The sequence below is a fragment of the Micropterus dolomieu genome, linkage group LG10, assembly GCF_021292245.1.
Source record: "Micropterus dolomieu isolate WLL.071019.BEF.003 ecotype Adirondacks linkage group LG10, ASM2129224v1, whole genome shotgun sequence".
NCBI lineage: Eukaryota > Metazoa > Chordata > Actinopteri > Centrarchiformes > Centrarchidae > Micropterus > Micropterus dolomieu.
The window spans coordinates 11,628,526-11,643,939 of record NC_060159.1 but is presented as its reverse complement, the minus strand read 5'-3'; the positions used below and the strand labels follow the sequence as shown (position 1 = coordinate 11,643,939).

At 40.8% G+C, this 15,414-nt stretch overlaps 1 protein-coding gene across 2 annotated transcripts in view; it reads right to left on the bottom strand.

Moving 5' to 3' along the window:
• The window catches only part of nkain2 (sodium/potassium transporting ATPase interacting 2), a 103,020-nt gene extending 95,343 nt beyond the window's left edge, over positions 1–7,677 (bottom strand). The window contains exons 1-2 of one of the 2 annotated variants that reach the window (XM_046060972.1): positions 6,718–7,677; positions 6,159–6,495 (exon numbers count right to left, since the gene is read on the bottom strand). In XM_046060972.1, the coding sequence (XP_045916928.1) occupies positions 6,159–6,212 (54 nt within the window). In that variant the 5' untranslated portion in view covers positions 6,213–6,495; positions 6,718–7,677. Of the gene's footprint in view, positions 1–6,158 lie in introns of both variants that reach the window. The other variant, XR_006826797.1, reaches the window with a different exon arrangement.
• Between the last annotated feature and the right edge of the window lie 7,737 nt (positions 7,678–15,414).

The window sequence follows — 15,414 nt, the reverse complement described above, 5'->3', positions numbered from 1 at the left end:
AATGGATGTGTGCCTGTTATTCCAAGTGTGTTTCTGAAAAATCCAATATGTCAACATTGAGTGGACATGTTGGATTTCTTTTGCTAAATGCATCTTAGATGCATGTTGACTTCTGGGTTTGAATGCCTGCACAGTCACTGTTTTGCAATCAGGTAACACACACAGCTCACAGAGATACAATTTCTGCATTCATGTTGCAGCTTCCAAGTGGTAAATTATTCATTATGTCCCTCAATGGTGGAAATGTCACAGGAATGTACTGCCACAGACAGACAAACACTGTCTCTCAGATAGCTTATAGGTGCTGTATTATGTCCAGACTTGTTACGGTATATGTCTACTAGGGCTCCACGATTTGGTGAAAGTCATATTGCAATTATTGTGGACAATATTATGAATATATTTATATAACTATTATAAAATAAACAAATGAGTCTACTTGCTTGGTTATCAAGGAAAAAGCATAAAAAATGTATAACTTATCAAAATAACTTTACATTTTATACAATAAATAACAGTAAGAAAAAATATCCTTTTCAACATAAAGGCATTTTTACAAAGGCGTTTAAAATAAATAGAACAATAAATAAGAAAATACCAATTTTCATTCAAATGGGACCAAGGCCCAAACAAGTGTGAAATGTTTGTCAGGGAGTTCTTTCTTTTAAACTTTTGTTATCTTCTCTTTGCAGGTTGGACCAATTGAAGAAAGCTGAGCATAACCTTTATATAATAATTAATATGAATAAAGATTTACTTTTTGATTGAACAGTTTGTTGTTGTTGAATAGAAAATGTAGTTTTTTAAAGAAAAATGTGATGATCGTGAAGGATACAATATGTCACACCCTAATGGGCATCATGTCTCTTGCCGCGTAGTACGTTACGGAATCTGTGACTTCTTTATAGCTCCGTGAGGACTTGTAGTATGGCGTAACACATCTGAAATTGGGTTTTGTTTTGTTAGGCTTACAGGCTGCCTTTCAGCTGTCTCTTTACTAGTCATCATACTTTTCTCTGTGCTTTTTAAGGTGCTGATACAAATTTGCCGCCCAATGTAGTGACTTTCATTTGGCATGTTTTACATAGTTCCTCTTTCTGCTCAGTGTCGCCGAGCTTGAATCCAAAATATCACCGCGTAACAGAGGCTGCGGGATTTTCTTTGTCCACCTGTTCAGCCCCGTCAGCCGGCTCGCTGGCGTCCATTTTTCACCTGCTACTCACGTGACCACACATGGCACACACTTCCCTGCCTAAACAGAGACTGATTGATCATCTCTTTATTATGGGCGTAGACAATGAGAATAATGAGATAATGAGACTGTACACACAGAGAGAATATGTTGTCAAGTTCACACACACGGATTAAATTCGCAGACTTTTGTGGTTATATAATTGCACAGGATGACATCGGAACTGTAATTAGACATTACACAATCTTTATATCTTATAAACTTGTACAAAGACAAGTGTAATTTCTTTCTGTTTTTTATTTGGTGTTGTATTTTTGAAAGATAAATTAGATATCTATTCTTTTGTATCACTGAATAATCATCTCACTGTAACTGTGCACTATACTGCATTGCCAAGCTGTAATTCTCCTCCATTTACTATATTCATTTAGCTTGCATCCCAACAACATAATTAACGTTCCATCAACATAAACACCCACCAAGCGTCTGCACAACATCCATTGAACCAGCCAATGGAGTGAGGCCACCGGTTGTCATACTGTTACCTATCACGCCATTGGATGATTTAGTCATCATGTTTGTGACAGCAGCTGGTGGGTGTGCGGACTGATATAGCAACAAGGACCACAACCATCGCCACAGAAAGTGAGTCACCAGTGGCATATGTGTATCTGTGTGTGTGTGTGTGTGTGTGTGTGTGTGTGTTTGTGTGTGTGTCTGTGTGTGTGTGTGTGTGTTTGTGTGTGTGTGCGTGTGTGTGTGTGTGTGTGTGTAAAAAGCTGTTGGTAAAAACACCATCTGATCAGCTATGATCTTTTTGCTCTGTTCTGTTTTGCACAACTTTATAATGTTCCTCCCCGTTCTGGCCACAGCACTACCACACACTTTTTACAGTTTGCACATGTTTCATTGCACCATATTACTGGTGCCTGGTTATCAGTAACACACCGAGTATTGACCTTTTCATCTGACTCTCAGCAAGAAAACACATACGTGGATTTCTGGGTATGTCAACTATCCTTTAAATGTATAATTTTATAATTTCACCCTCATTTAGTCAACCTATCTTGGGAATACAAACATTCAGTTTGCAAACCAGAACAATGTATAAATTCATACATTTTATTAGTCTTTAAAAGTTGCTTCAAAATATTGTCGATCTGCAAAAATCATTAATCTGCTTCCTTCCAATCCTCATTAGTCAGATTTTCAATGTAAACACACATGTTGGTTTAACAAACTATATTTACTGTACATCTGATCCCAGAGTGTGAGAACCAAATCACATGATTACAGTCCTAGAGCCAATCAATGTTTCCCACTGAATCTGAGACACCTCAATTTAGGGTCAGGCCTCCACCCTTTCAAATGTAGCTGAAACAATTAGTCGATTAGTCAAATTGGTCGATTGACAGGAAAGATATCAGCAACAGTCATAACTGATTCATCATTTAAGTCATTTCCCGAGCAAAAAGTCCTAAAATTCTCTGGTTTCAGCTTCTCAAGTGTGAGGATTTGCTTCTTCTTTCTCTCTTATGATGATGAAGTGGATTTGGATTGTCTGTGAGAAAAAAAACGTAATCAGAAGATGTCTCCTTGGGCTTAAGCGTGAGGTGTGAAGGGCACTTGTAAGTATTTTCTGACATTTTATAGATTAAATGAAGGAAGATTTGGCAGATTGATCAATACTGAAAATAATTATTAGTTGCTGCGCTTCTTCCAAATGGCAGAAGACATTTTTGGATTGTAGGACAAACAAAAAAAGGGAGCACTAAGTTAACTAAAACACCTAACACACAGCAACAACACAACATTTACTCTAATTTGGATCAAGCTGGCAGAATTTCACCTGCTGGGACTGATTATTCTTGACACGTGGTGATGTCAGCTGTGAAGTAGCCATATCTCCAACCTGGATCATTGATCCCTGCTCGGCTACAGTGACATCACCTATCTTTACCAATTAACCTAGCTAATGAAGCAGGAGAAACACCGCTGTTAAGAGTTACATAAGACATCAGTTCCACTACACAAGACACACAGACCAGCATTGTTTTCTACTCTGCGAGGTCAACTATTAAGTGGACGCTCACATAGCAAAAACAATTACCTCCGGCGGGGGGTGGGCAGAGAAGCAAGCAGAGGAAAAGGGCTGTCTTTTAATTTGTGGTCAATTAGGTTGCTTTGAACAAAGAGGATTGTGGGCAGTGCGGTTTCCTGTGGGTACCTACTCCTGATAGACTGTAAAAAGAAAGTGGGGGGGGGGGGGGTATGTGTTTGAAGACAAAGATTTCGCCATCAGGAGACTTCACTTCTGTCTAAATGTCTGCAGCTAAAACAAAGCTAACTGTGCATGGCCAAACTGTAACATACAGTAGTGTTAGACCTCCAGCTCAGCTAGCAGTGGTATCAGCTGGCTTAGCTATTACAACAGTTAACAGAGCAAAACATGTTGTTGACTATGGCATAGCATTAGTTCCACCGCATTAGACACAAAGACTATCACTGTGACAGCATCTCATTCACAAACACACACACAAACACTCACAAACCCGCCCTCTTTTTTTTTCTTCACCTACAGAAATACACAGCATCCCCATTTCCAACACAATGGCGGGTTTCGTGTATGTACGGCACATGTGGCCATCTCACTGGCATCGCACAGTAGACATTAGGTTAACTCAACCTTTTTTTTAATGAAAAAATGCATAGCAGTGTCCCACTTCACAGCACAATGGAGCTAAGCACACACTCACACAGCAAGGATCATACACATTAACATCCTTTCCAGATATCATTCTCTGTTGTACTGAATACACACACACACACACACACATGCAATCACATACAGGGTATCATGTCTGTAACAGTGTCCCATTCAACATGACAATAGGTCTTCAGTTTGCACATACTTAATGTACATGATGACTCCATGAGCTGAGAATGCTACAGCTCAAGCACTTTTGCTCATGTTTATGCATCAGTGTGCATGCACATATACAATGTCCCATTTTATATCACAGTATGTCTACAGTTTCAAAACACAAACAGTTTGCTGTGCGGGATTTATTTTGTGGTGAGTGGTACCACTTTGCCTAAACCTCCCTACTCTGCTTCTATCCTTGAGGTACTGATTTCCTTCATTTTCCAGGGTGCCTGGACTCATTTCTCCAACTGTAGCTGTTATTCTTGCTGATACTAGTGTATGTACAGTAATAACGCTCCTTTGTGCCTTACACAAGGTGGGGAGCAGAATAATGATAGCAATCAAAACAGCAACCGTTTGACACTTGCTAAAAAATGAAAGTCAGGCACCTCACTCAACATTGTTTTGTGAAACCTTTCTATTTTGTATTAAAGCTACACTAACATCTAGTATGTTTTATATAAACAACAAGTGAAATGTGAAAGGTGTCGCTCATAGTGACAAACCCACAGAAATGTATCACCCACCTCTGCAGTTCCCACAGAGCGTGTTAAGGCTCGAATATACTCTGGAGTGGACGCATACTCGGACAGCTGCGGACACCACGGACTACTTATGTTTATACTACTTTCTGGAGTCAGCTTGGCGGTTGGTGCCCTGGTAGCGTAGTCGGATGTTTGCACAAAGGCTACGCGTACCCCCTCCCTCCAGCACTACAGAGCATTTTAGCGTCTCCCCAGCTCTATAGAGGGTGTCTGCATCTTTCAGCCTATTGTTTTGGTTTTAGGGTCCACAACTTTACTTTTTTTACTTCTTTACTTTTACATTTTGAAAACGTTCTGCTGTACGCTACCTGCACAGCACCAAACTGCAGACAGACGAAGTTCGAGGCTAGCTAGTGAACATGGCGGAGCATTTAGCAGCTAAAGAGCCAGAAAATTCCCTCAGAAGTTGGTGGAGACCAAAAACGGAGTTAGTAGGAGAGGTGAATGGTGGACTTCACTTCTTACACAGGCCAGAAACACAATTTCAAATTAACGCTAACGTCGCTAATGTTCTGAATAGAAGTAATTGTTTGCCAACATGTTTGCCATATCACTGTCACAAGGTCAATGTTGTGTTGTGTGTGCAACTTGTCATGCTGCCTCTAAGTAGCCTAAACAATCAAGTAGTAGTGCATTAAGTTTCTCTTCCTATTTATTTGATGGATTTCTCTCTGTAAGGTTGTTGGGCACTGAAGAAAATCGTTTCAGATCCTAATAAAATCCATTGTATTTTAGCTGGAAATATCTTGACCTGACAGATGATCGCCTACATTTGGCCATTTTTGTTTGGGACACAAAAGGGCCGACCAACTTACAGGACTGAACTAATGAAATCACTTTGTGTTCCTACTCGCACATCCTCACACATATGCACACACTCCCCCCCCCCTCCCCCCATATTGTCTTGCCTGGCACCCGTTTCCATTGACACAGAGGATGATGGGAGAATGAGATACAAAGAGGGACAGACACAGGCAGAAGTTGACTCCCTCAGTTTATATCAGGTCTATTCCTCCTGCCCTCCGTCCATACACTTGTTCATATAAATCACACGTACCTAGCCCATACATCTATCCATTTGCTATCCAGCCATCCATCCCTCCTTTACCTCCACTGGCTCCATTTATCACTCCCAGCCTCCGTCTATCCATCAGTGCTCTATATGGACTCTTAGTTCCGCCTTAGAGCTCCCACCAACACTCATTCATCCATTCAGTCTACCTATTTGTCAATCTGTCCCTCAAGCCAGATCCTACATTATATCATGACCTTTTACACACCTATTAACTTCTTTAAATGTGACCTTTCAGTCACTCATCCATCCATCTATCCACCTGCTGCATATCTAGTCGCCAAGGTATCTTTTCTTCCCTGTCATGAACTCTTGTCTTGAACTCTTACAAGATTTCTTTTTTAAAAACAACCTTTTGTTTCTCCTGATTGATCTACCCATTTAGCCATCCCTTCCAGGATCAATAGCAATCTTAACACTTACCAGCTGCATGCCACAGATGAAGGCCAAGGTACACCTGCCACTACAGCACCCCATGGTGTCCTCCTCCCTTCTCTCCAGTGATGCTCGTGGTGAAATAACTCTGGGTAAAACTCCCAAGTCTCCAGCTGGACCTTCAAAATCCAAAAGCCCCCGGAGGGCCGTCTGGCTGGCTGGCTGGCTGTCTGGCTGGCAGCCCAGGTAGAGGGCGCGCTCGCTGCTTGGGCCTCAGTGAACCAAGTGCACAGCCTGTACTCGCCGGGTCTCAGGGGAATAAAAGGCTACTACTTCATTCAAAAGGAGGGGTTGCAGACAGGTAAACAGCCTGAAATGTGGTCCCCTGGATTTCCAACACACAGAAGGTCAGGGATCAAAAATGGAAGGTGGGCCTTTGGGTAATTCACATCCACAAATTGTTCTGTGTCCACAGAGGAAAGCCCCTTTCCAAGCCTCTGCCAGCTGAGCAGTTTAGTAGTCTGATAAGTCAGCTGGTGTGGTGCATTTTGATTGACTGACTGATCACAACACAGATTTAATTCAGATTTCTAATCATGTGGGTCACCTGAGGCAAATAAACGGACTCTTCAATTATTTCCACACAGGGTCCACTTCTCCAGGAACTTCAGCCTTTAACTGGACTAGAAAGTCCAGCAAATCACATTGATTAGCCGCATCCTTGTCTAAGATGAATACACTGAATTAACACGCTACAGTAGCCACTTTAAACAACACTGAAGAAAAGACTAGAAAAGCGCTGAGAGGTGGTGAGATTTAGATGTATATATGATCCACATGAAATGTTTTTTTTAATTGATTAATCTCGAGTAAACGCTACTTGGATTGAAACAGCCTCATTTGTTTCAAGGTGGAGAAAACAAGTGCAAGTGGTCCTTCTTTCACAGACGAGCTCCTCTCCTGTGCTCTCCTCTCAGGGGAAGTAACGGGCATGTAGCGGCAACATCCTCCAGGGTTCATTCACGCCAAAAACAAACAAAAAAAACCCCACCGCCGTTGTAATCCAGTATCTTTTCTTTTTCTTCCCCTCCCTCTGTCTGAACTTGGTGTTTTATGCACTCATAAAAACGGAGAGTAAAATTGTTGCTAGGGTGCTGTGATGTGTCAACAGCCCCCTGGAAGGTGGTTTCGGCGTCTCTGTTGGGCTAACAAGTCCTCCTGCGGTTCATCTCCCCCATCAACCGTGCTCCCAGCTCCGTCAGCCGCTGGTCGGTCAATTCACTGCCCCCTCCGTTACAGCGAATACATCCCTACAACGTTAAAAAAGAGAGAGAGAAAAGCATGTCCACATTTCAGATGAACAGGGACAGGGTGAAATTTCAGGTCGTGGTAAGTCTCCAAAGGAAGGCGACATAAGCGGAATAACGGCTAAGTTTAGTTTGTCGTCTCGGGGTTGTCTTCAAGGAGTGAAAAGGGGAGACAATGGGGAACCGGGATGGACCAACGGACCGAGAGAGACAGCCGAGAGGAGCGTCTCTCGCCCGCCATCTGTCAAGTCAAACGCCGCGCAACAGCACAGCGGTTCCGGTTGCGATTTTCAAAATAAAAAAATAAAGGCGTGTGTTTTCTTAACTTGGATATAGTGCAGAATCAAACCAGCAGTGGTTTACGTTTTCTGTGTTGTTGCCACCACTGGGGGGTGTCAATGTCGAAAACTTTAATAATGGTTCAATAGCCTACTCTTGTTGTCCTAAAGTTTGGTTGCATTTTTAAAGAGGTTTTTATTGCCACACAGAACTCTGCATAAATGATCCCATTAGCTCCTTCGCTTTGACATAGCCTACATAATGTAAGCTAGCATTGTCATCTGTTAGCGCTCAATTTATTTGCTGATACTGTATCATACAGTATATGTAATTATTTTACTCCACCACCTTCACTTTGCTTCATCTGACCTTAGAGGTCTGCTGGGTTGCAAGTAAGCAAGACCTGATCTTGGATCCAATTTGGGCTAATTCCAATAAACTTTATTTCATCTTAATTGGTCTGGACAGGGTCTATATTTGTCAGTATGTCTGATAGACGTACCCAAGGATTCAAACACACTTGCTGCCACTTCTGATCATAGTCATCGCAATAGAACATTGGGGTTTTGGGTCCAGGGAAAATGTTCCTGTGTTGTGTACTCTTTTGGACCACAGCTGGTTGTTCATTGGTGGTGGTGTCCTCTATTTCTGTTATCTCAAGTCAACCCTATTTGGACCAGGTCTTATTGTCCTCCGGTTCCTTTAGGATCAGGTTTCTTTTTTGAAAATGAACTCGGGCACCTCAGGCTCAAGTGTCTTTCATTGAATCTGTTGTAAACTTTCATATTTAAACAAGCAAGCTTTTTAATGTGTTCTTAATGTCTCATGTACTGGAAGGGGTGTAAGGGTTTCACGGTCTATAATTAGGGCTGGGCAATAAAACTAAGGATAATTATCGCAATATCATTTTCCTCAATAACTGTAACAAATGTTATATACAAATATATATATAATAAATGTTTGATTGAATTAGTTTGAATCATGAACAAATTAGAACTTACTTTTTACATATTTATTTTGTTGAGGAAAAGGGACTGAAAAAAGATTTACTAATCATATTTTTGAAAAAAAATTTATCATAATAGTTTTGAATGTTCTGCCTCAGACTTGTGAAGTGATCCATTGTTTGGCATCAAGTTTTTGTCACGTTCTGACCATACAGAAAACTTTAACCACACGATTAACAATCTGGTTTCTTCAATTTTCACTCAGGAGCAAAAATCAGCCTTTAAATTTGAAAGAAATATTGATTTGACATTTATTGTGATAATTATTGATATTGAATGGTATGATTTTTTGTGATAACATTTTTGGTCATATTGCCCTGCCCTAACTATAATGCATTTACATTTTTTACTCAGGCATCATTGTAGTCTAATTGTTAGCTGTCTGTTCTTGTTGTATATATGACTCTTGCTGTTCTCTCATTCATTCATGAAAAAATGTTTGTATTGTGTTTATAACTAACTGCATCCGTCTGGTTCATTTGACTGGACATTAGCAATGTCTAAAGAATCAATGGCAGTCCAATTAATCCTTAAAAAAATGGGGGTCTGGTGTTATTGTTATGTTGAGTCATGGCTTGCTATTGTTTCAAACACTGTTTATTCTATTCAACGTGTGGCATTAAATTACAACATGGGTTACACTGTGATTGGATTGATTGCTGCCTTTGCATCTCTTTCATCCAACAAAGTGGCTAGTGCATCTCAGTGTCCTAGTTTTTCAATTATTGTTATGGTGAACAATCTTGAGCTAAAAAAAAAAAAACTTCTCATCCTCCTTTACGGGGTTTTTTCAGCTAATTTGCCGAAGATAGCAGAACAGCACAAACGTCCTGCTCTTTCAGCGAGGGCTACGTGAGAAACATTGTCAGGCTAAGCCAATTAAAGGCCGAATAGGGTTTCACAAATCTGCAGCCAGACAGCTCTTAATGTTCACTATATGCAAGTTGTGTGGGGCCCCACAAATTATACAAGGGCCCCGCCTCCCCTTCAAGTTAGTGTTTACAACTTGGATAAAGGGAAAAACAGAACTATTCTTGTGGTCACGAAAAGAGAGAAGAAAACACACCATGAGAGTGAATTGTGGTTTAGGGATAGGGGTGTGTTCTCTCCCCTCCAAGTTTTATGTAAGCAGATAAATCCATATGGACTGCATGAAAATTAGCCAAATTAATCAATTCAAAAGCAGATGACAGTAATGTTAACTTGATGTGCTACCTTTGATAACCACAAACGGGCAACTGTGTTTGTAAACTGTAACCTTGGAAAAGATAACCATGTTGTGTGTAAACATGCATTCATATGCAAGTGCATTAAATAAAACTGGTGCTTTGGGTGCCAGTCCAGACAGTATAGCTGGCCCTTTTGCAGAATTTTGCCTAGAGCCAGGTTATAACCTGTTCAGATGAAAATGAGCTTATTAGCTAACTCCGGCACATTTACATTGGTGTGTAAACTGGAATGTTGATTAATGTGCATTGTACCTGGTAAATAAATAGAAACATACAGGTTCAGGTGAGAGAGTTAGGTGAAATTGACCTGACAGCATTATTCTTATTAATTTATTATTAGTTCTTTGTTTGGTTGTTACATTTGCCTTTTAGTTGACAGCACAAAGACGGAGAGAGGAGGACATAGAGTGGGAGAAGTAGAGAGAGCAGGATGGAGTTGACACAGAGAGAGAGGGAACAAGAAGCAGGTAGTCAAGACCACATAGCAATAATGCCAAGTCAGCTACTGTTTTGCCCACATTCATTGCAGTGGACTCCACAGTGATTCCACATTACTATGTGGTGTATTGATATACTGCAATCAAATGTCATTAATACTCTATGGCCCTACACTTTGGCAAGGCACTATAAGCAAATCTCATTGTCATTAGTGATTGAGCCCCCCTAAAGGTCGGATCCTAGAATCACCCTGGGTTCAAGTCAGGTTCTCTGCTGTGGTTAAAAATGTTAGACCTGTGAATATTTTGCTGCAAGTCTAATCAAAAACTGCCCAAACTGGTCTGGCCCACATGCACTTGACTTGTGCACATGTTTGCAGTAGATTGTGCTTGCACCTAGTTAGAAATCATAGCCCTTTAGGTTTTATAGGGGATACTGAAACTCGGTGCACCCCAGTAAGACAATTTTTTATTTGTGGAATATTTTCACCAGATTTTATCCATAAAATTTACTTTAAAAAGAGAAATATATACAATATGAACTAAACATTCAGTAGAATTAGTGACAAAACAGATGAGGCTATGCTGAAAGGTTGTAGCCCAGTTTTCTTTTTTTTGTCATATTGGTGCCAGGTATCTAATGATGGTATTCAAGCATACATTGGGCTTGCTCTGCATCTATTTCTGTCTGCTCTGCTTTATCAATGTTAATTGCAGCCTGGATATTTTAGAGTGGAAATTTAGGCTACTGGTTAAGCAGGCACCAGGAGACAGGCGGCACCACAGCAGGCTTTTTTTTTCACTCCCGTTTTGAAACAGATTTCAGAATATTTACTTCTTTGGACTATGTTATTTTGAAGGCCAAAAGATCTTACTTCCGCCCCTGTTGTAGCTGCCTCTGGCCGACTTGATGAGGCTGATGTTCCGCTCGGCAGGGGAGCGGCTGGGCTCTTTTCATTCATGGAGACGCACAAACATAGAGAGAGAGAGATGTAGCTTTGGTCGGAGTGCAGCTGCTCAAGAACATGGTCTTCAACCATTATTCTGAACAAGACTCTGTCTCTTTCTCTCTTTCCCTCTCTCTCTCAGTGGGAAGTCCTCTCTGAGTTGTCAAGATAATCATTTTATCCTTATTTCTCATTCACTTAATTGAAGGCTGAAGGGTTTACTAATAACCTGCTATTAAGGCTGATTTTATTTTTTAAAGGGACTGAGTGTTTAAAAATGTCATGTAGTGTATTAAAATTGCGTACAACTATCCATTCATTACTGGAAAGAGCCTTGGGTTAACAATTCAGCCTTTGATTGCCTCATTTGTGAATGACATTTAATTTAACTCTCTAGCTCTGTGCTGCTCCCACAGTGGCTGGAGTTCACCGAAGGCATCACGGCTGCAGCCCATAGCCAAATAAAGCAACAAAATGCCCCTAAAAACAAGCAGTTTCCCATCAAATTAAAGGTGGTGAAACTGTGTGTATGTGTGTGTGTATACGTGTGTGTGTGGTGGGGTCACTTGTGCCACGCCTATAAAATGGCCAGCAGTTTAAACAGACACAGGGGTGTAGAGGCTATCACTGCTTTAGCTATACAACATAATGGTCTGCTTTCCCCTCACCATCAATCTCTGTCACAGTCTACCCCTCCCACACACACCCAGGAAAACAACGTGCACATTCACATACACACAAATAAATGCGCAGACACACACACATTTGAACCACACGCAGTGCGAAAGGAGTTTAATTATGCCACTAATCTTGAGTGACAGTGACATGTAGAATGGCTGATTCCCCCGGGGCCATGTGTCAAAGCATCCACCCATTCATCCATCCACCCCTTCTTCTATTTATCATCTTACCCACTTAGTCATCCATCCTCCTGCACAAAATTCCACTCAACTTCTCTCTTTCTATCTTCCACATACCTATACCTCTCTTTTTGTAACATTTCCTGCTCCTCTTCTTTCTTTCTCTCCCCTTCTTTGTCATTTCGGTGACCTGTGTAGTATTCAGCCTCTCTAATTTTCTCTTTGTCACACATCATCTGCTCTCCCACAAAGGTTACTGACCAGACCTTTTGGGCCTTATGCTCAGGGGTGAAAACTCACCTGAGGGTGGTTACAGACTCCCAAATGTGAATATGTTCTGTTCTTAGTCTTTCATGATTGTAAAGTTAATATCTTTGTGTTTCAGACTGTTGGTTGGACAAAACAAGACATTTTAAGATGTCACTTTGGGCTCTTTGGGATCCTGTAATAAGCATGTTTCACAAGTTTCTGACATTTTAAAGCCCAAGTGATTAATTGTTTGATCAAGAAAATGATCTGCAGATCATAAACTATAAAAAAAATAATGGTTAGTTGCAGCCCTAGACATAATTAAACAACAACAGTATGAGTGACTTGAGTACAGTTCATTATTGTTTCTATTTAAATATATTTATACATTTTCATTTTAATCTAAAGATGTTTAATTAGTTGATAAATAAACCCTTGTCATGACCATGTTATGATTTGTTATATCGTGTGTATTAATGGATGTTAGCTGCTGTAGTAGTGGTGCATCAACTCACAAATGAAAAAGAAACAAGATTAAAAAGTTCCTTCTTGGGTTGACTTGACAAAAACATCTGACCTACAAGGTCCATCAGTAGCTGTTCTGGAGCTTTTAATTATATCACATGGTTTTCCTCAGCAGATGGATATGTCCAGTTGTCATGTTCAAAGTTCATTCATTCCTCGTCCATGTTGGCTTAAAAGTTTTAAATGTGAAAGAGCCAGCACTTATTTTAAATAGATGAAAAACAGCAGTAATTTGTGCAATTTTAAAAAAGGAAAATATACAGAAAAGACATATTTTGTGCAGTCATTGGACTATGTGCTTACCGATCAGTTTCAGCTTTATAGGTTTAATTAAGCAGTATTGGTTATAGTTTGTGAAGGGGGCCTCAAGGATCCTGTGCCCATCTGGGGGCCGCCATCCACCCAGTAGTAATTTTGAATTCAGTTGAAAATACAGATTGAATTGGAGAGACAGTGAAAAGACATAGAAGTTAATGAGAAAAACAGTACAGAGGACATGAGGGAAGGAAAGACAAACAAACACTTGAGTGAAATGGGGACAAAGTGGCAGAAATGAAAGACAGCACACTGTATTGTTGTCAATATAACTGTTGATTTAGGTTATTCTGTTATTCCTTGTTATTAGCTGTTGTTGCAGTCTTTAACCTTATTTGAATGTCTGTACTGCTTTGCCAGCATATGCTGCTTTCCTGTCACTAAAGATTATTTGAATTTGATTTTGACACCGAGACAAAGTGACAAGAGAGGGAGGGAGAGAGAGAGAGAGAGAGAGAGAGAGAGAGAGAGAGAAAGATAGGCTACACCTTTCAGATACTGAGATAGTACATGTTTATTACTTTATCTGTCTGAACCAGATGTCACCAGATGCCTGCTGCTGCCAGCCCATCTCAGCCCACACACACATACACACACATATATACACAAGGGAAACACACAGACCTTCTGTCACCCTGACATGCCATACCTCCTACACCTTGTCCAATCTGAAAACAATCCAACTGCAGACCCAGGTAGTTGAAAATAGCCTATATGAATCTCAGTTACAGTGACTGAACCTCTGAAGACTGATATCCACTGTTTACGCCAGATAGAATTGAGGACGGACAGAATTTAGATACAATTTGACATGGAGAAAGAGGAAGAGCGAGGAAAACAGACAGAAAGAGATGGAGGGAAAAGCAAAATGTCAGAAAGAAAACAGAGGGGTAAGGAGAGAAAGTGAGACACAAGAGGATAATGCGCTGGTGAGAAAAGGGTAACCTCCATGTTGATGGGTTTTGATGTAAAAACAGATAAAGAAGAAAAATAGAAATATACAGATCCTAGTAACAAAAAGTAAATAATGAGTTATATTAAAGTGACGAAGGAGGACAACTGCAGTAAACAGACCAAAAGAAAATACAGTACAATGACAGGTTGTCACACACATTTTGTGTTAAAAGGGTTTTGCGTCAGTGTGGAGATTCTCAGTATATTGGCTAAAACAGACTCAAATATTATTAAAGTATATGTGAGATGACTTTTGTTGAAAATGTCCCTAAAATGCAACAACTGATTTTCTAGCCACTTATTTACACATTCAGCAAGCACAGAGCAACATTAGTATTCATTTGGAGTTGTGTTTCTGGCCGCCTACCAGATTTACAGAATCTCACAAAAGTGAGTACCCCCCTCACATTTGTGTAAACAAACTAACAACCCCCGGTGTCATGTGACTCATTAGTGTTACAAGGTCTCAGGTGTGAATGGGGAGAAGGTGTGTTGAATGTGGTGTTATCGCTCTCACACTCCCTCACACTGGTCACTGGAAGTTCAACAAGGCACCTCATGGCAAAGAACTCTCTGAGGATCTGAACAAAAAAGAATGGTTTACATAAAGACGGCCTAGGCTATAAGAAGATTGCCAAAACCCTGAAACTGCACGTTGGCCAAGACCATACAGCGGTTCAACAGGACAGGTTCCACTCAGAACAAGCCTCGCCATGGTCGACCAAAGAAGTTGAGTGCACGTGCTCAGCGTCATATCCAGAGGTTGTCTTTGAGAAATAGACGTATGAGTGCTGCCAGCATTGCTGGAGAGGTTAGAAGGGGTGGGGGGGTCAGCCTGTCAATGCTCAGACCATACGCTGCACACTGCATCAAATTGGTCTGCATGGCTGTCCTCCCAGAAGGAAGCCTCTTCTAAAAATGACACACAAGAAAGCACGCAAACAATTTGCTGAAGAATCTGAGTTTAGTGGATGTAGGATTACTGGAACCATGTCCTGTGGTCTGATGTGACCAAGATAAACTTATTTAGTTCAGATGGTGTCAAGCGTGTGTGGCGGCAACCAGGTGAGGAGTACAAAGACAAGTGTTTCTTGCCTACAGTCATGGATGGTGGTGGGGCTACAAGAATGCTGCCGGCACTGGGGAGCTACAGTTCACTGGGGAAACCATGCCAACATGTACTGTGACATACTAA